The 18,977-nt window shown below is 59.2% G+C and overlaps 1 protein-coding gene across 4 annotated transcripts in view; it reads right to left on the bottom strand.

Moving 5' to 3' along the window:
- Positions 1 to 288: 288 nt before the first annotated feature.
- SHROOM4 (shroom family member 4) overlaps positions 289 to 18,977 on the bottom strand; it is a 62,035-nt gene continuing 43,346 nt past the window's right edge. For 3 of the 4 annotated variants that reach the window (XM_054038805.1, XM_054038806.1, XM_054038807.1), the window contains 6 exons: positions 12,834 to 13,517; positions 11,154 to 11,284; positions 10,795 to 11,071; positions 9,647 to 9,818; positions 9,046 to 9,318; positions 289 to 6,860 (listed from right to left, as the gene is read on the bottom strand). In XM_054038805.1, the coding sequence (XP_053894780.1) occupies positions 6,591 to 6,860; positions 9,046 to 9,318; positions 9,647 to 9,818; positions 10,795 to 11,071; positions 11,154 to 11,284; positions 12,834 to 13,517 (1,807 nt within the window). In that variant the 3' untranslated portion in view covers positions 289 to 6,590. The remainder of the gene's footprint in view (positions 6,861 to 9,045; positions 9,319 to 9,646; positions 9,819 to 10,794; positions 11,072 to 11,153; positions 11,285 to 12,833; positions 13,518 to 18,977) is intronic. The other variant, XR_008446091.1, reaches the window with a different exon arrangement.

Genomic DNA, 18,977 nt, shown 5'->3' with positions numbered 1-18,977 from the left:
GGCCTGAGGAGCCAACAGTAGCTCAGCACATGCTCCCAGGTCATTTTGAAGCCCAGGTGCATCTGGCAGCATGTCTGAGCTGCTCAGAGGTGTGAGCCAAGTGCCACAGCACTGCCACCAAAGGCCCTAGTTCAGCCCCAGCTATGCTTTTACCCTTCGCGTGGCTGCCATAAGCTATGCCAGCAAGCAGGCAGCTTGGCCAGGCTAAGCTGGATCCCGCTAGGGCCTCCATCTTCTTGCTATCACATCTCAGCAGCGGCGTGAATGATCACATGACACCCCAGTGGCTCATTGTCCTTAGCACCATTTAATGCAGTGGGTCCCTCGCCTCCCTGTGCCCCCCAGGTGAGGATACATACCTGCGGCAGCAAGCTGGGAGACACTAACAAGCTCAGTAATCAACAGCTTAGAAAATACACATAACATTGTAAAAAACACCGCTCAGGGACGTTGTACAGAGCCCACTGCGCCTTTAGTGTGTAGGAAGCACAATGGTACACAAAATATACAGCATTAGCACATCCCCGTGCTGGGCCAGCAGCTGGGCAGGCTGTGCATGTCAGGCTAAGGGGTTAATGCTGGAGGCTTCAGGACTATAACAGCACAGCTAGCGCCTGGCAGTCAGGATTATGCACCAGGAGACCAGGCAGCGCGCGGCCAGCGGGGGCTCCCTGCCATCCGACACCCACATTTGTGATTCTAAACACTGAGAACATTCCTTCCCTTCTGTCTTACTGCCACAGTGAGGGCTTCCTGGTCTTCCTTAGCACGTTCCCCACCCCGCCCTGCCTGCTAAAGCCTGTAGGCCGCCCATTGACCAGCAGGGGCTCTGCAGATCCACTTTGCCTCCCCACTTGGACAGCACTCCTAGACCCTGCTGGCCAGGGGCTCCCACATCACAGCACAGAGCAGTAGCCATGGGAGTGAGCCCCTGCGTGTGGTTTTCTAGTGGGCAATTGAAATAAGGCTCCCTGCCCCCCAGAGCTTTTAGTTAGGGGTATCTGAAGGCCTTTCCCTGACAGGTTCCTGTGCTGAACACAATTGCACATGGTGGGAGTGGAGGAGCTAGCCCAGGGGCTGTGGCCAGGGCCTGGGGTGCAGCGGGAAGGAGCAAAAATGCCATTTGAAAGCCAGTGGAGAGCCCTTTCCAAGCCCTGGGGCCTGCATGTGCACTGCAGGGACTGGAGCCTGGGGCTGTCAAGCCACTGGCCAGGAACATTAGGAACTGACTTGCAGCCAAACCACCACACCCACTGTACACATCCCCCCGAGGCTGTCAGCAAGGGAACCCATGTGCCCATTGGCTGGTAATGCACCACAACTCTTCCCTACTCCCATAGGGAAGCCATAGGCCAGTGGCATGGCACTTTGAGCTATACCTCCAGCTACTCAAGTCTATGGCATAAGAATTGTGCTGTGGGGCATAGCACCCCATGGCCTGGCTTTTTACTGGGCCTTCAGGGAAGGGCAGGAGACCACTAGCCTAGGACAAGAGCGTGTCTCATATACGCCACATGGGGAAAGGACAGGCTGCAGGGGAATGAGGTGAAACTAGGCCCTGTCAATCAGCATGACGAGGATTTAACCAGAAGGCCTGGCTGAGGCCTATGTGATTTGGCATCATGCAATAAACCAGTGGTCTCCAAAGTGGGGTGTGCTAGAGGATCCTTCAGGGTGCACGGCAGGAGGAGCACCGCCAGAGCAGTGCAGCTTCGGCAGTTCGGGCGGGTTTTTTTTTGTTGCTTGGGGCGGCAAAAATGGTAGAGCCAGCCCTGCAGTGCGGCAGGGGGTGTATGCTCAAAATTTTTTTTACTGATAGGGGTGCGCAATCAAAAAAGTTTGGAGACCACTGCAATAAACAAGCACGTTTGCTAGCTTGTACACGTGGAGGCGTGTTGAGATCTGGGCATATAAATGATTCATTTTCAGGCTCCAAAGGCTTTGGGTGGATTTAACCTTCCCTGTAGTGTTAGAAACTCAAATCATGGCAGCCTTGGGTAAGTGCATGAAAATCAGGACGTGAAACGGACTGTGTGTGATCTTGACCATGTTAGTTCCACTGTCTGAGATGAGTGAAGTGCAATGGGTCCAACAGCCTAGAGGGTGAAAAGTACAGCAGAGCTTTTAAATCTGTGTAGTGTTAGGGAAGCTTCGTCATTGCATGTAAGGGGTGTCAGAGATAATTGTTAAGTGGTGCCATGGCCCAGTTCCATTTCTGAACAACCTGTGGGAGTAGACTCCTTAAAAGGGGCTGTAATATCACATCTGCTAATTGCTCAAGGATTCCAGGAATTTGATTCACATCAGAAATCCAGGGCCCAGCATGGAAACAATGGAATTTCCAGTTCAATATTCCTGTATTATTTCAGGAGTCTTTTCTCATCCCATGGCTCTAATCACCTCCTGGAGGCAACAGGATACCCTGCACTGAAACGCTGAGCTCCCTTTGCTGCATTTTCACATAACATTGTAATTACTCAACCTGAATTATTTGCAAATCAGTTGTTTATTTTTCTAAAGCAGCTATTTCCTCTTTGGCTACAGCCAGTTTTATTCAGGTTCCAAGGCTTGATTGGAAAAGATGCACGTGCAAATTCAGCAAAAAGCTTATGTCGAATTTCTTTTCAAGGGTTTAGTACTGGATGCGAGAGAGACTATTGCAGGGTGGCTCTTACTGCCATGAGCACACTGGAAACATCCCACCCTTGCTATAGTCTCTTCCTGTGTGGAGAAACACTTGTCAAAAGTTTAGCATAGTTGCAGTTAGTGTTAAGGAGCACTAGAAGAGTTTAGTGTTTTAGCTATTCCCCCCCATCACTAGCTCAAAAACTTCCCCTTAGAAAGAGTGTGACCCAGATGAGTCATAAGCAAATGACCCATCCCTTTTTAAGTGCTATTTTTGTATCAACAAGGGGTTAGGTTATTTTCAATGTATGTCTTTGTTTTTATGCCTGTCCCCGGCCCATTCCTGGCTGAGGGGTGAGGTATCTCACTGGGTGCATGATCACGTGGGGAATGGCACGTGACAGGGTGTCTGGCTAGCTAGCTGCCCACTGCATGCCCTGCAGCTGAATGGGAAGGGAAAGCACTAGGCTGGCCCTGCTCTGACATGGGGCCTGATCCCCCTTGGGCACAGAGCACCCACAACCCCTAGTGCAATGAGGGCTCAGCACCTCTCCAGTAGTACTGAGCCCTGATCTGTGTGGTCCCATTGGGCACACAACCTGCATCGGCCTATCCTAACCTCTCTGGACAGCACAATGCCAGGGAGAGGCTGGGAATGCATCGGGCAGGGAGGTGGGGCACTGGAAATGGAGGTTCCCTCACACTGATCAGAGTACAGGCAGGGCCAGGCTGTCTCCCAGTTTAGCTCCATGTCCTCCAACCAGCAGCCACCCAGAGCTGTGGCCACTCTTGCAATTTTCTCTGACTCCCGGTAAATGGAGAGCCCCCTGCATGGGCTCTGCGTGGCACAGCTCCTGCCCATGGCAACAAGTGCTGTCACGCTTCTGTCTCCAGAGAGCTCCTCCTATACCCTGCCCAACTCCAACCCCATACTAGCATTTGCAGCAGGGCTGGCATCCCTGGTGTTGTGGGAACGTGCCCCCCCACACCCAGCTGCAGAGCTGCAGCAGGGATCTCCCCAGGGGCAGATAGTGGGAGAGGCAGCCAAGTGGCCACCTGCCCTGGCTTTCAGGTTCCTACTCAGCTCCCAGGGGAGGGACAGTCCCTCTGGCCTGCCAGAAAGAGAGAGTTCCCAGGGGCTCTACCTGGCCCGCCAGGAGCCAGCTGGGAGGCAGCACCAGCCTCCTCTCTGTAGTAATAGCCTAGGCTGGCTGGCGTTATTGAGATCACAGGGCAGGGGCTCTGAGCCCAGGCGTGGGCCATGCCCAGCACAGCACTGAGAGAGTTAAGCGGCTAGTGGGTTTAGACTATTGTTCCAAACACAATGGAGAGGAAGAGGATGTCGGGGGCTGAGAATTTGTGGCAGGTCCCCAGCAAATTCCTTTGGTTACTTAGAAGCCATGTGTCTTAGAAGAAGTAATTAACTCTTTACGACCAGAAGTGCTGCAGTGGGGGAGCTAGGAGGAACAGACCAGCTCAAGTCCTTAATGCCAGGAAATCCCAGCCTGAACCTGTTTCTACAGAACTATAGGATGCCACCATGTCTCTATAGCTACAGTCCAGGTGCAGTTCTCAGGGAGGTAAATCCCAGAACAATGGTGCAGGGTTTGCAGCTGGGACACACTGGGATCTGGCTGCTTGGGCCACACCAGATACCCAGACACAGAGAGGGCAGCAAGAGAGTTTGGTTCCTGGGTTAGTGCTTTCTCCTGTTGTCTCTCATCCCTGAGCTGCTTGCTCATGTGGCATGATGTGTTTATAAGGTACGCTGGGCAGCCAGAGCAGCTCCTACAGAGACTAGCAACCAGGAAGACAAGGGAGTACCCAACTGGGACGCCTGTAGGGTCTGCAGCAGCACATTGCATCAGCAATCACACACCGAGAGGAGGGTGCGCTCCAGAATCCATTCCACTAGGGCATGGAACTCCACTCTGCGATCCCCCTGCAATTGGACAAGGGGAGCAGATGCCCCCTCAATAGGCATGGTGGTGACATAGGGTCCAGAGCTGGGGGGTGGGGGGAGCAAAGCAGTGCCACACCTGCACCAACCTGCGCTGTGCAAGAGCACTGGGAGGCTTCCACCATGGAGACAGGAGCAGGGCAGGTGCAGATGGGACAGGCGCCAAAGGTGGCAAAGGAGAGTCAGTGCCTAGTGTGAGCATGTGTAACACCAGGGCCCGGACCCTCCCATCACGCACCAAAGACACCAGAGCTGCTGGCCACAGGCAACTAAAGCTGACCCATGGACAAGCGGACAAGTCTCCAGACCCCACGTGCCCCAGAGCGAGGTGAACGCTGGAACCTGAAAGCCAGGGCAGGTGGCCACTTGGCACCAGGTGTCTGAGCTTATCAGAGACAGGATGGTCTGGGGGATGGGATTTCTGCACAGAGCTCCCAGCTCCTTGCCCAGATGGCATCACCCCATCATACAGCAGGCATCAGGGAGGCACAGACAGGGAAGTGCATATCAGTGGGTATATACAATCAGTGGGTGAGACGGGAAGAAAACCCAGGAGTCCTGGGCTTCCATTCCCATGCCCCAGCCACTGCCCCACACGGCAACAGCTGGGGATGAGCCGCAACTGCAGCAGAATCTGGGCGTGAGCCCGCTACCAAGTGACCCTGGCCTGGGTTCTTGGACCCTCCTGGAATGGACTCAGAACAAACTGTAGGCAAGGGGCTCACACAGGGGGGTAGTGCCCCTCAGCTGTACCTCAGAGGAGGGGCCTGCGCTGGGCGGCAGTGCCTCCCCGGCTAAACCCCGGGAGAGGGGCCCGCTCCTTGTGCGGAGCTGGTGAAGGAGCTGGCCTTGGCTGCAGGAGGGGGAGATTTCAGTTAAGAACATCGTGAACCTGGCAGGAAGTGAGGGATGTCCAGAGCCCTCCTGTCTCCCTCATACCCAAAACAGCAAGAGCTGAGGAAGAGCCAGGCAGCTTGGCAGCCAGCCACAGGCTCATCCCATTCCCTGTCCCTTGGGGGCTGCTGGTTCCAGGCCCTGCTTTGGGTGGAACGCACAGTCCTAGCGCCTGGGCCCAAAGCCAGGGCTGGGCAGGAAGTTGGCGTTAGGGACAGGCTCTTCCCGGGGCTAAGGTTCCTGGCTCCTCCCCGACTCCATGTGCTCCTCCCCCTTCCCGCATGCCCCTCCCTCTTCCCATAAGGCCCCTCCATAGGAAAAAAGCAACTTAAAAATACAAAAATAAATAACATTCGCAGGGATCTCACACACGCGCACACACACACGGATGAGACCAGGCACTGATGCGAGATCCTCTTTGGTCGTGCCACCTGGGGTCATGGCAGTGGGGCAGCAATGCCCTCTGCCCCACCCTGGCACCGTACAAGGGAGAGGGAGATCTTTGGGCAGGCAGCAGCGGGGGCCAGCTGCAGGGCTCTCCCAGCTGGCTGGAGAACCTGCTGCAAACCTTGGCAAGGGCTGGGGAAGCAAAAGCAACATCCCCTTTGGCGTGTTGAAGAGTCCAGTTTCCTCTGGCTTCCAGTTCAGCTCCAGAAATCCCAGCCCGCTCTCCGGCAGAGCCCCTCCCACCCAGAGCGCTGTTTGCTTGGCTTTGGTGGCCTGGCCCATGGCAGGTCAGTGCTAGTGGAGATGGCTAGTGCAGCTGGCTAGTGCAGCCTCCCCCTTTGGGGCTTCAGGTCATGGCACCCTGGGAAGGGCTGAACCCCCCTTTTGTGCCAGTGCCCTGCTGGATCTTGCCGGCTGGAAGGCATGTGACTGGCTCCCACTGAATCAGTGCATCGGTGGGAAGGGAGGAGAACGACGCACACTGGCACCATTTGCTTGGGTCACCAGCTGGGAGGCCGTGGGGGGTGGCGGGACGCACCCACACACCCCTCTCTGCTCCAGGGTCCTCCAGCAGCAGCCCGTGAGAAGGCCGTGGCTGTCAGCTCTAGGCCACACCACTGGAGGAGACCGTGGCTGCGTGGCCACCAAAAAGGTAGCGCTGGCACTAATAATCTCTGGGCCCAAGCAGGAGGCTCTCCCTGAGACATCTGAGCTGCTCCTCGCCCAGCTTGATCTTCTCCTCCAGCTCCCGCTGCTCGATGATGAGGGCTGACTTCATTTTGACAAAGTGCTGGTAGTCCTGGAGCTGCTCAACTGGCAGGGAGCGTGAGATGGTGCCGAACACGGCCCTCTCTCGCCGATCCACGTGCTCCTTCAGCTCCTTGGCATCCTCCAACTGCTCCGTCAGCTGCCGCTTCTTCTCCAGCAGCGCCAGCTGTGGGAGGCAGAGCGGGGAGTAGTGAATGCACATGGCAGACCCACCACGGACTTGGGGGGTAAGACCCTTCCACCAGAGCAGTGCCCGAGTGAGACACCCGCCCCCCTCCCCACACACATACACAACAGAGTAGTGCCCAGGTGAGAGATCCCCAACATACAGAACAGGGCATTCTCCGGGTGAGACACCCATCCCCTGTGACGCAGTAGGGAGCGGGGTAGATTGACCTGGGCATGTAGTTTAGTTTCACTGGAACTGTCTGCATGGGGGATGGGAGAGCAGGGGATGACTTTAGGTAAGGGACAATACCTGAGCCTGTAACCTGAGCCAGAAGGAGGGTGGGGCCAGGTGACACCTTGGCCCAGGAAACTGGACAAAGGGAGAGGAGGAGCCGGGGGGAGGGGAGTGAGTCGGCTGGAGGGAGTTTTGGCAGTTTTGGGCTGGCTGGGAAGATGCAGGGAACACCAAGTCTGGGGTCTAAGATCCTTGCCCCCCAGGGGACCTGGCTGAGGGGTCCTGGTTGTACCTACAAGCCCTGCTTGGGACTGTGTTTCTGACATCTAATAAACCTTCTGTTTTACTGGCTGGCTGAGAGTCACGGTGAATTGCAGGAAGTGAGGGTGCAGGGCCCTGACTTCCCCCCACCCTATGACAACCCCACACACAGACACAACAGGGCAGTGCCCGAGTGAGAGAGACACCCCCACAATACAACAGGGCAGTGCTCAGGTGTGACGAAGTGGGGGGTTTTCTTGTTTTCTGTGGAGTTACAATGGTTTGCATGCAGAGGGGGTGGGACTCAGTTTCCCTGGGTGTTACTGGTTTAACGAGGTGAGGGGAGAGGGAGTGTATTTTGCAGAGGACCGGAGAGAGGACGTGGGGACCCAGCCGATGGCCGGGAGGATGGATACCCCAGCGACCGGTGACCTGGCGACCTGGTGACCCAGAGGCCCAGCTGAGGAGACGCAGCCCATTCGGTTCTGGCCAGTGGGAGGACAATGGGCTGCAGAGTGAGGACCCAGTGACCTAACCAGCCCGTTCCAGCCAGAGGACAGAAGCAGGAGAGGAGGCCCCGGTTTACGACCCTGTTTACCTGGAGAGAAGACAATGGACAGAGGCGGGGCCTGGGGCCGGTGATCTCAGATGCCCAGCTGCGAGCAGGGGGGGCTCTGGGCTGGAGAGGGGAAGCAGGCAGAGCCCACCTGGATGCAGGGAGACTGGGATGTGCTGTGCTGAGGGAGGCCAGGCCTGAGGGTCAGAGAGTTTCCTGTGCTGTGTTCAACTCTCAATAAACCCTCCTGTTTCATGCTGGCTGAGAGTCACTCCGGTCTAGAGAACAGGGTTGCATCAACCCCTTCGGGGGTGGAGGCCCCGGGGGTCCAGAGCGAGTGGACTCCCTGAGGGGACCCACGGCAGAGACAGACGTGCTAAGGCTCAGAGAGGTGCGGATCCAGGAGGTGGAGGGGCCTGACCCCGAGAGAGAGTGGACCCCCGAGAAGAGCTGTCCCACTAAAAGGGGCACCCCCCGTGGATCGCACAGGGCCAAGAGTCGGGACGATCTGTGAGTCCGTGGCACCAGGCCACATATTAATTTAAAAATATCAGAGGAAACTGGATGTGGGGGGGAGACAGTACAGAAAGCTGGGGAAGCTTCCCCTCCACACACGGTCAGTGTCTGTTTCAACCCACAGCCCCCCGCTACTCCAGCCCTGAATTTCCACCCCCCACAAGCTCTGCCGATGCCCCTCACTCCTGACCCGCAGCCCCTCCTAACAGAGGACAGAGCACCTGTCTGACCCGTGCTTTGCTAATGCAGCATTGGGGTCAAAGCACTGCTAAATCTTGACTCATAGCCCTGGTGTTCCAGCCACACTCTAACCTGGGTAACCACAATCTGCTCCAGAAATTCATCCTGCAGGTCAGCTGAACACAGGATTCTGCCCCTCTTCTGCCTATAGAACGTTGCTGTGCATTATTAAATGCCCTACTCCAGAGGTGCCTGCATGTCAGCTAAGGGGGTGGAGGAGGACAGATTCCTGGGGATCCTGTAGGGTCAGACCTTTGTTGCTACTTGTGATCCACTGTCCTGGTGCCCAGGCTAATGGGGTGATGTGGACGAGCTGGCATGTGCATGCCAATACAGAGGATTGTGCCCCTCCTCAGAGCATCCCCCCCCACATACCTTCTCGTCCTCAGTGGCCTCATGGTCCAGGCTGTTGAGGGCATTCTCCACCCGGGCCAGCCGCCCCGAGAGCGACAGCAGCAGATTCACCACCTTGTCTAGGTCTCCAATGAAGAGGCGGAACTTGTCAAACTCATTGGGTTTGCAGACGCCCTTCACCTGGCACTCCACCTCCTCCCCCAATGTTGCGTTGGCGTTGATATCCTCCTGCAGGCCCCGCTGCGCCTCCTGCAGCACCGCCAACTTCCTGCTGATGCTCTCGATGAGCTGTGCCTGCAGAGGGAGAGAAATGTGGGGCAGCGGGCGAGAGAGGGGATTAAAACCCAGGGGTCATGTCAGGTGCCATGTTCATGAGAGGTGGAGCTGGGGAGCCAGGACTCCTGGGTTCTAACCCGGCTCTAGGAGGGATGTAGGGGCTGGGAGTTAGAGCAGGAGGGGCTGGGAGTCAGGACTCTGGGGTTCTATCCCTGGCTCTGGGAGGGACGTGGGGGCTGGTGGTTAGAGCAGGGGGGCCTGAGAGTCAGGACTCCTGGGTTCTATCCCTGGCAATATCAGGTCCTAGAGACAGAGCACAATCCCCATAACCTCTGCCCCACTTTACCTTCTTCTGTGCTAGCTCGTGATCCACCTCCTCCTCCTCTGAGGTCCCCTCCGGTAGCTCCTTCATCTTGTTGAGCAGCTCAGCCTTCCCCGCCGAGGTGTTGTAATAGGCTGAGTAGGAGGTGGGGCTGACGGCGCCCCCCAGGGGAGGGGAGATGGGCTGGAACTCCTCCCTGCACACATACAGTACATGGGGTCGGACACAGCCCAGAGCGGAGGGAAGCTGAGCTCCCAGTTGCAGAGTGAGGAAGTTACTGGCAGGGACATGGGGGAATCTGCACCTGAATCCCAATGGCTGCTAACTCCACTAGGCTCTTTGAACCCTAAGCATGCAGTCTCAGGGCACCAGATCCCCCAATCCCTGGGCTCCAGCTTGTGGGACAGGAGCTGCATTTTGCCAGATGGGGGAAGGCAGTTAGACATCAGGGGCTGAGATGCCTGGGTTTGCTAAGCAGCCTCAGAAGAGCAGGAGCTGGACCTGGCCAGACCCCTAGCAGTCTCTTCTGGTGCCACATGGTGCAGGTGGGCGTCAGCACAGAGACGGCACTTTCTTCCTGTTCTGCCTCCTATGTCAGAGCAACAGCAAAGTGCTGCCAGCTGCCTGTGCCCAGGCCCCATGCCCATCCCTGTCTCTGCCCCTGCAGGGTCCAGCCCAGCACCTGCTAGCTGCCAGTGCCCAGGCCCTGCAGCCGTCCCTGTCTCTGCCCCCACAGGGCCCAGCCTAGCACCTGCTGGCTGCCTGAGCCCTGGGAGCGGGTGTGAAATTCACCTTCCCCCCATTTAGAATGCAGTGGGGAGTTCCCTGCAGTGCCCACATGCCATTGGCACCCCACTATGGGCGCACTAGAGCGGCCCCCTGTCCCCAAGGCCACACGGGAACGATCTGCCGCTGCGATAGTGCAGAAGTGACCCTGCAATGTTCAGCAAGCCCAGGGGCTGCTTGGCTGGGGACACAGGGAAATGGGCAACCATGGGACAAAACCCAGCAGGAGGGAAGATGCTGTGATTGCTTGGGCCCGGCAGCCACCCAGAAGGAACGTGCACAGAACATGTGACACCCCCTAATGCCCCAGTGGTTGCACCAGCACCCACGAGCTATTTACACATCAGCGTCCGGCCCCACCCAGGAATAGCCAAGACGCCTCCTACCTTTCCTGAGCTTCAGCCTCACTCTGCTTCTCCAGCCGCCAGTCCTGCTGGTAATGGTCCTTCCACGAGCGGCGGTCCCCCGCCGAGAAGAGCTCTCCCATGACCTCGGCGGCTGTCACCATGCCAGAGGATGGGCTCAGCACACCTGCCAGGGAGCGATCCCTGCCCGCCACGTCTCGCATCAGCTCCTCTGAGGTCATGCGGCAGGGCGGCTGCCTGCCCAGCCGGCAGCTCTCCACCTCTGCGCTCTCCTGGGCCAACTCCACCTTCTCGGGGGCTGCAGGAGGAGGCAGGGAGTGAGTGGCCATGTCTGCCACATGGGCCCATGCCACGGGAATTCACAGGGAAGTACCACTCACCCAGGCAGGGGGGGCTGGGCCGCGGGCGCTCCTGGCCCCAGCTAATCACCTGGTATTGTTCATCCTTTACAGACCTGCCCATATCCCACCGCGGCGTCTCCTTCACCCTCTCCTCTGAGGGCCCATCTGGCCTGTAAACACAATCCCAGAGGAAAGGTGTTAGTAGGGAGCCTAAGTAGTGTAGCAGCGCCCAGAGCTTCCAGCCCTTGGGGTACTGGGGGACACCCCCTGGGGAGCCGGAACCCCTCTGCCTCAGGGGACGACTCCGGGCCGGCTGGACTCTGGGAGCAGCCTTGGCTCAGGGGCTGTGCCACAAGCTTGAAAAGAGTGTGTGCTGGAGAATAGCATGTTCGCGGGGGGGCAAAAAGGCAATCGTACCCGGCTTGGCTTTCAAAGGGTTCGGTCAATGTCGGGGGAGGCAGAGGGGAGCATTTCTCCCTGCGAGCTCAGCCCATCCCAATCAGGTCCCACCCTCCCTTGCCAGCATCCAGGGCCATGGGGACCAGGCAGATGGGACATTTTGCTTGACGTGCCTTGCTGGGATTTTTGGTTAAAGAGCCCCTTGGACTTAGACATCCAACATGCACTTGGGAGAAGGGATCTCAGAGCTAAAGGTCCAACATCTGCCCCTTCGGTGGGGGGCTGAGACGCTTCCAAGGATTCCTCCCACAGAGATGGGGAGGGCCACGCTCGTTACTGCTGAAGTACCAAACAAGCAGAGGAAAACACACCTCGGGACATGGCCCTTCTTCTCTGGCCTTTCTGGGCACCACTGCCATCAGGCCAGGCCCACCAGGGGATCCACCCACCCCCCCACCCCTCCCCGCCTCTGGACAGCCTGGGCCAACAGCTCTTTGCTCCAGGCTCTTGTGAGCCATGATGGGCCATGGGCCAGGGAATCAGCAGGACGAACAGTCAGTCCAAAGTCACCCCAGAGAGACAGCGCTCATGGGAAAGGGAACCCCCCACCCCACACACACACGCGGTAAGAGACATGAGAGCTGAATGGGGGTGGGCAAAGGGGGGCCATTCCTCAGTCCCTACTCACCTCTGGTGCTGTGGGAATCAGCATCCAAGGGACATCCCAGGCTGACCATCCTGTCCTGGTCAGCCAACCTGCTGCCAAGCAGGGCAGGGATGCCAGCCTCGCTCCTGCGCTGGAGGGGAGAGGGGGTGCTGGTGCTGAGCTCGGCCCCCGAGCTGCATGGAGTGACCCCACAGAAGGGCCTAAGCTGGCCCCAAGGGCCATCGGTCTCTCGCTCGCTTTAGCTCAGGCGTGGTGGATGGTGCAAGGCCTTGCCAGCTCAGCAGCCTGCCTTACATGTGGCCAATGCCCACCAAAGCACTCCAGCCCTTGGCACAGCCCCCCAGCCAGCGACTCCCAGCAAGGACGGGGTTTCTCCTCAGCAGAGAGTGACATAGGCTCAGAACAGGATGCACGCCAGGAGCCCATTACAACACCAGGGATCGGGGGCAGCATCCAGCGGCAGTCTTGAGAGGGAACAGATTATGGTACTGAGGTGAGTGAGGCCCCTCAGGGGCGAGGGGGCAGTGACGGGGCCATGGGCCCCGCCATCAGGGCAAGGGGGAAGTGGGGCCATGGGCCCCGCTATTGGGTGAGAGGGCGGTGACAGGGCCATGGACCATGCCATTGGGGCTAGGGGGACCAGGGGTACTTGCCTGGGAGTGTCCCTGGTGCCCATGTCCAGTGCCAGCGGCTCCCGAGGCGAGACGTGGCAGTAGTAGTGGTTGCTCCCCTGCTCTGGCAGGTGCCCGGTGTCCAGGGATTCCTGCAGGAGGGTGCCAGGCATTCGAGGCTCTGAGATGGCCACGGGCTTGACCGAGTCCCCAGGGAGCTTGTCCAGGGGAAGGCTCTGGGAGCGCTGCCTTGCGGTCTCCACGCTGCCACCGCCTTGGTGGTGAGGCTGTTCCAGGGGCACCACCAGCAAGGCTGAGCCAGGCCCAGCGGGCTCCAGTGGGTACAGGTGGTGGTGGGAGGCCCGGCGAGTTCTGTACTTCTCCCAGTTAGGGGGTGGGGGCCGGGGAGGAGGCGGCCCTTTCTTTCTGGCCGGACACGGAAGCATCGGGTGGATCTCATCTAGCTTGGCTAAGGGGGCGTCTCTCATCTCCTGGCCCCGGGTGCTGGGCGGTTCCATGTTGAGGTGGCTCTCGGAGAAGGCCCTGCCCCGGAGCGGGCGGTGGAGTGACTCGCTGGGGTTCTCTGGCGCGCGCTGCTCACAGTCCCAAGAGAGGTCGAGAGAGGACGCGGCCCGGTAGCACGGAGGCCACGTTTGCTCGGAGCTCTCCAAGCAGGGCTGGAAGGGACCCTCCCTCTGGAAGCCGATCTTGTAGTGCGCCAGCTCACTGGGGAAAACATTGGGGGCAGATGCCCCCGAAACCCATTCAATCCCAGCCCGCTTCCACAGGAGCCAGCAGCCAGGTGTCAGAGAGAAACCCCTTCTCTATGAGCCAATTCCCCGCTGCTGTGGCAAGCCCAGCCCTGGGGCAGTTCCCAGCCCCAGGCAGCCAGCACCCAGAGTGCTGGCCGCTCGCTAAGGTACTTATCCGACGCCACGCGTAGTGTCTGGGCCCCCCATCTGCAATGGAATGACCGTCTCATGCCCCTGGTGGGGGGAGGGGGGCTGTTCTCCCCAAGGCATGGATGGGGAAAGGAGCTGAGCTTGGATTTCTAGAGTCCTAGACCCCCACCACTGAGCAGTCCTTCCTCTGCCTCCCCTCCCACCACGCTGACGATGATCCCTATGATACCCCATGGAAAATCCTTCCATGGAGGGCTAGACACGCAATTCTCAGCATCTCTGCGCAGCATGTCACGTTTCCAGCTCCCAAGGACTGAGAGTGGACAGTCCCTGCTCCCCTGGCCACGCCTCAATCCCACATTCTAGCTCAGGGGTCTCAAACTCAAATGACCATGAGGGCCACATGAGGACTAGTACATTACCCCTAGGGGCGCATTACTGACACCTCCCCCCCTCACGCCGCCCTCGGCCCCGCCCCCACTCCACCCCTTCCCTGAGGCCCCGCCCCTTTCCACCCCTTCCCGGCCCCTATTCCAACCCCTTCCCTGAAATCCCCACCCCAACTCTGCTCCCTCCCTGCCCCCAGGGGGTGCAGGAGGGGTGTGGGGTGTGGTGGGGACTCAGGACAGGGAGTTGGGGTGTGGGGTGCAGGAGGGGTGAGGGGTACAGCAAGGGATCAGGGTGCAGGGTGCGGCAGGGGGCTCAGGGCAGGGGGTTGGGGTGCAAGAGGAGTGCAGGGTGCAGCAGGGGGCTCAAGGCAGGGGGTCAGGGTGCAGGAGGCGTGTGGGGAGAGGCAGGGGGTTCAGGACAGGGGGTTGTGGTGCAGGGTGCAGCAGGGGGCTCAGAGCAGGGGGTTTGGCTGCAGGAGGGGTTCAGGGGACAGGATCTGGCCCGGCGCGTACTGGGGGCAGGGCAGGCTCCCTGCCTGCCTGCCCTGCCCCCGCAAGAGGTTGGAACGTGGGGAACGGGGGGCCGAGGGGCTGTGTGTTTCTGTTGCTTGAGGCACTGCCTCCAGCAGCTGCCATTGGCCGCGGATCCCCGTTCCTGGCCAATGGGAGCTGCTGGGGGCGCTGCCTAAAGTAACAGCCACACACAGCCCCTTTGCCCCCCCTTCCCCATGTTCCAGCCTCTTCCTGGAGCTGCGCAGGGCAGGGCTGGCAGGCAGGGAGCCTGCCCTGCTCCTGGTGCATGTCCGGCCACCGCTCTGGTAAATACTAGGAGAGGGCGGGGGGGCTGCGAGGGGCTCACGGGCTGCAGAAAATCACCCCGTGTGTTTGAGACCCCTGTTTTAGCTATTGCCAGATCCTCCTCTCAGTACAGAGTGGTGATGGCATCCCTCCGGGCCCTCCCCCGCCTTCTGCTCCGTTCCCTGCTCGCCTGGGAGCTGCTAAAATAACTGGCTTGTTTCCTCTGGAACTGCTCCGCTGCATCCTGCCGGCTGCCTTGGGAACAGGAGTGTCCGCATCTGGCTGCTCTTGGAATGAGGGGCAAGTTCAAAATGAACGCTAGGGGCAGGGAATCCCCAAGGGTCGGGGCTGAGATCACCAGGGCTCGGACCAGCCTTAGGAAATCCCTGACTGAACAAGGCAGAGAGCAGGCCCACTGACCATGCAGCGTAACATACAACACCCAGCCCCACTCTCTAGTGTGCTTTGGCTGGGCTTCTGGAAGGGCCCTGTCAATGGGCATCTGGCTAGGGTTACCATATTTTGTGCCTCCAAATGGAGGACACTCCACGGTGCCCCGCCCACGCCCCAACTCCGCCTCCTCCCCAAAGTCTCCGCCCCCTCCCCTGCTTCCCGCGAACATTTAATTCGCGGGAAGCCTGAAGCAGGTAAGGGGGAGTGTGGGGGGAGGAGGCGCGGCCCAGGCTGGCCCCCTGGCGGCTCCAGCCTGGGTTGGCTCGGGCCCTGGGGTGCCGGCCCCGGCCGAGCACCCCCGGCCCGCCCAGCACTGCCGGTCCCCGGCCCAGCGACCCCGGCCCCGCGACCCCCGACCGGCTCCCGGCCCCGCGACCCCGGACCTGGCTTCCCGGCCCCGCGACCCCGGCTCCCGGCCCGGCTCCCGGCCCCGCGGGCCCGGCCCGGCACCGGGCCCCCGGCTCCCCGCCCGGCCCTGCGCCCGGCCCGGCCCTGAACCCCGGCCCGGCACTGCGCCCCTGAACCCCGGCCCGGCACCGCGCGCCCAGCCCGGCTCCCGGCCTGGCACCATGCCCCCGGCCCCGCACCGGCCCCGACACCAGCCAAATAGGCCCCGGCCGAGCACCACCGAGCCCTCCCGATTTTCCCGGACATGCCCGGCTTTTGGGGATTTCCCCCCGGACGGGGCTTTGAGCCCCCAAAAGCCAGACATGTCCGGGAAAATCCGGACGTATGGTAACCCTACATCTGGCACTAACGCCCTTCAACCCCCAGCCTGTGCACAAATCCAAATCCTGCTGGAGCCAGATCAAACACCTGCTTTGCTGGGGCACATGGAGACGTGGTTCTCAGCTACAAGCAGGCAGAGCTGGAGAGAGAAAAAAAACTAACCCTTCCAGGAAAGGTAGCGGCAAGCCCAGGACTGTAGCAAGGAGGGGACACCAGCGGGGCACACCTGGGAAAGCCTAGAAATGGAGAGGCAAAGGGACTCTGAACTCCTGTGCTGGTCTCCCCTGTCACACAGCCTGGTATCCTCACCCCAGCCATCTTCCCCACTGAGGCCTTGGCCACACACAAACCTGACCGATTCCTGTCTAGGTAACCCAGCCCCGCAGTCACAGCTGTAAATGTGCTTACCCCACACCGGCTGGTTCCACCCAGGAAGCAGAACAGCTGTACCTGAACAAGGCACTTTCTCCCAATACAACAGTGCCACCCTAGTACCAGCCTTAGTGTGAGTATCAGCCCAAATCTCAGGCAGAGCAGGGCCATCGGAAATGCCCCCAGAGCACAGCGGACTCACCTGGCATGTGGCTCCTGTTCCCTGGATAGCCTGCCTAGCCCTTTGAGCCTCCTCCGCTGACCCCGCCTCTGGGAATGTGCTGCATCGCCTTACCCTTTGCCTCCAGTCACAGCCCAGACCCCTCCCGCAGTCTAATTCAGAACCCACGGCATGGCCACCTCTCAGATGCACTCACTAACCTGCCCCCCTCTCCTTAGTCCACTACATGCAACAGAGAACTGGCTACCCCAGGGTAGGGACTGACCCGCCATGCCACGTGCTGCACCAAACACAGCTCAGTGTGGAGGGGCCAGAAGGGCCTGTAAGATCACCTAGCCGGACCCCTATAGATCTCCAGCCAGCTCCCCTGGACCAAGCCCAGTGCCTTGTGTTCGACTAAGGCAGATCTGCGGGGCCCCAAGGCGTGCCTGTGTGAGAAATGCTGCAAGGCGAGCTAGGCTGGCCACGACCTTGCTCATGGCCAGCGCTGACCAGGCATGTTTCATCATTACTTTCAAACTGTTGAAAATGACTTGAAAGGCTCAGCCCTGGCCCTCGGCTCTTAGCAGGGTCTGCATGGGGGGAGGCACAGGGCAGAGGACAGGCTCTTTGCTTTGCCTTAGCTTGGCTTTCCACAGTGCCTGTGGAGCATTTGGGATTTTGCTTCCAAAACAAAATCAGATCTGGGAAATTTAGGACAAGATTTTAACCAACAGATGCCTAAACCTCAGCCCCTCCGGAGTTCGGCACCAAGGCTGGATCTTCACAAGACTTTCAGTGGGACTCATGCTCCTAAATCCCTAAGGACAATCTAACTCTTCAATACCAGGGCTGATTTTAGCCAGCCTCTCTGGATTACAGTCTATCATCTGCCTTGCAGGGGTACCTGGGAGGCCCTTCAGAACCCAGGCTAATGGAGCAGATTAGTGCTCTGCACTCCTGAAAATCAGCCGTTATTCAGGGCCCAGGTCCTCACAGATATTTTGGTACCTAACTCTCACTGATGTCAATGGGAGTTAGGGGCCTAAGTACCTCTGGGGATCTGGGCCCAGGCACCTCGATAGGATTTGGGGGACTAAGCTGTGGATTGCCCTTTTGAAAATCTTGGCCTGAGATGACAACTTTTGCAGTGTTTCCCTGCTCGGCTGTGCAGCCTTCATGTGCTCAGTGTGGGGATTTACTGGTGCTCTTCTGCCTGGAAACAGCACTTCAGGCACCTCCTTGATGGGTGGAAACTCGCCACAAATCACCACAGCCAGAGCTGTACTGAACGGCTATCCTGGCAGGGAATCCTGGCAACAGAAACCCAAGGCTTCTTGCAGCAGCAGCACCCTGGGAAGCCCCAACAACCAGCTGCCTGCCTGTCCCAGACAGTGAAACAGAGAGGCCCTAGTTAGACTCTTTCTTGTGATCCTATGGATTGTTAATGTGTGTGTATGGGGACATGGACTCCTCCTGGCTCCTCTGGGCTGATGGCTGGGCCAGGGGTTAAAAAAGGCCTTTCGGAGCTGGCAGCGAGGCTGCAGGTTTCTCTAGCCATATGCCCAGAGCTTTGTTGTTGGGTTCATGCGAGAGGCAGCAGCACGACCCAGGTGCCAACCCTGTGCCCTGGCCTGTAGCACTGCATGCAGAGCGACTCCCCAGGCACCATCACTGCCACGGGCCAGCTGGAGGATCTGTGAGCCTGGAAGCCAGGTCTGCTGCGGTGTCCACCCTGCCACCTCCCAGCTCCAGCAAAGCAGGAAACAGCTTCCTCTGAGTCCCACAGTGCAAGCCCCACTGGCTGCCTGTGTAGGGAGGCGCTGGCAGGATTGGCCCAGGCACGCTGCTTAAGAAAAAACACCTTGAGGCTGTCAGTGTAGCTGGGCGGATCCCTGGCTTGCTGCTGCTAACAAACCCTGCTGTGCACTCCTGGTCCCTTGCCTAGCTCCCAGTTCCTGGCCCAGCCTCTCGCCCAGCCTCAGCTCCACTGACCCTGCTTCAGCCGGCTCACTTGGCTCCAGCCTGGTGCGACTCAACGACCTGAGTTCAACCTGCTCCTACAACATGGCACTAGCACGGGCTGCTGCTCCTGGCCTGGCCCCTAGCCTGCGCTCGGACTATGTCCCTTCCACGCCAGGCTGGGCTCGACCTGCTCCCCACAGCTGGGGCCCTGACACCAGAGCCATAGGGGATGGCCCCTGCTCCAGCACAGCTAAAACATGCTGGGAGACACCCCCACTCCTTGTGCAGCCCCCACCACTGCCTGCAGCACATGGTACCCACAGCCTCTTCTCCTGCCTGGGCTGCTAACTCAGGACCGCGGCACTTTCTGGGGCTTCTTTCTCAGGGCTCTCACACCCTTGTCCACCTTCAAAACCTT

Source organism: Malaclemys terrapin, chromosome 9 (assembly GCF_027887155.1).
Source record: "Malaclemys terrapin pileata isolate rMalTer1 chromosome 9, rMalTer1.hap1, whole genome shotgun sequence".
Classification (NCBI taxonomy): domain Eukaryota; kingdom Metazoa; phylum Chordata; order Testudines; family Emydidae; genus Malaclemys; species Malaclemys terrapin.
The sequence above is the reverse complement of the archived record's forward strand: the minus strand, read 5'-3'. Positions and strand labels throughout refer to the sequence as shown.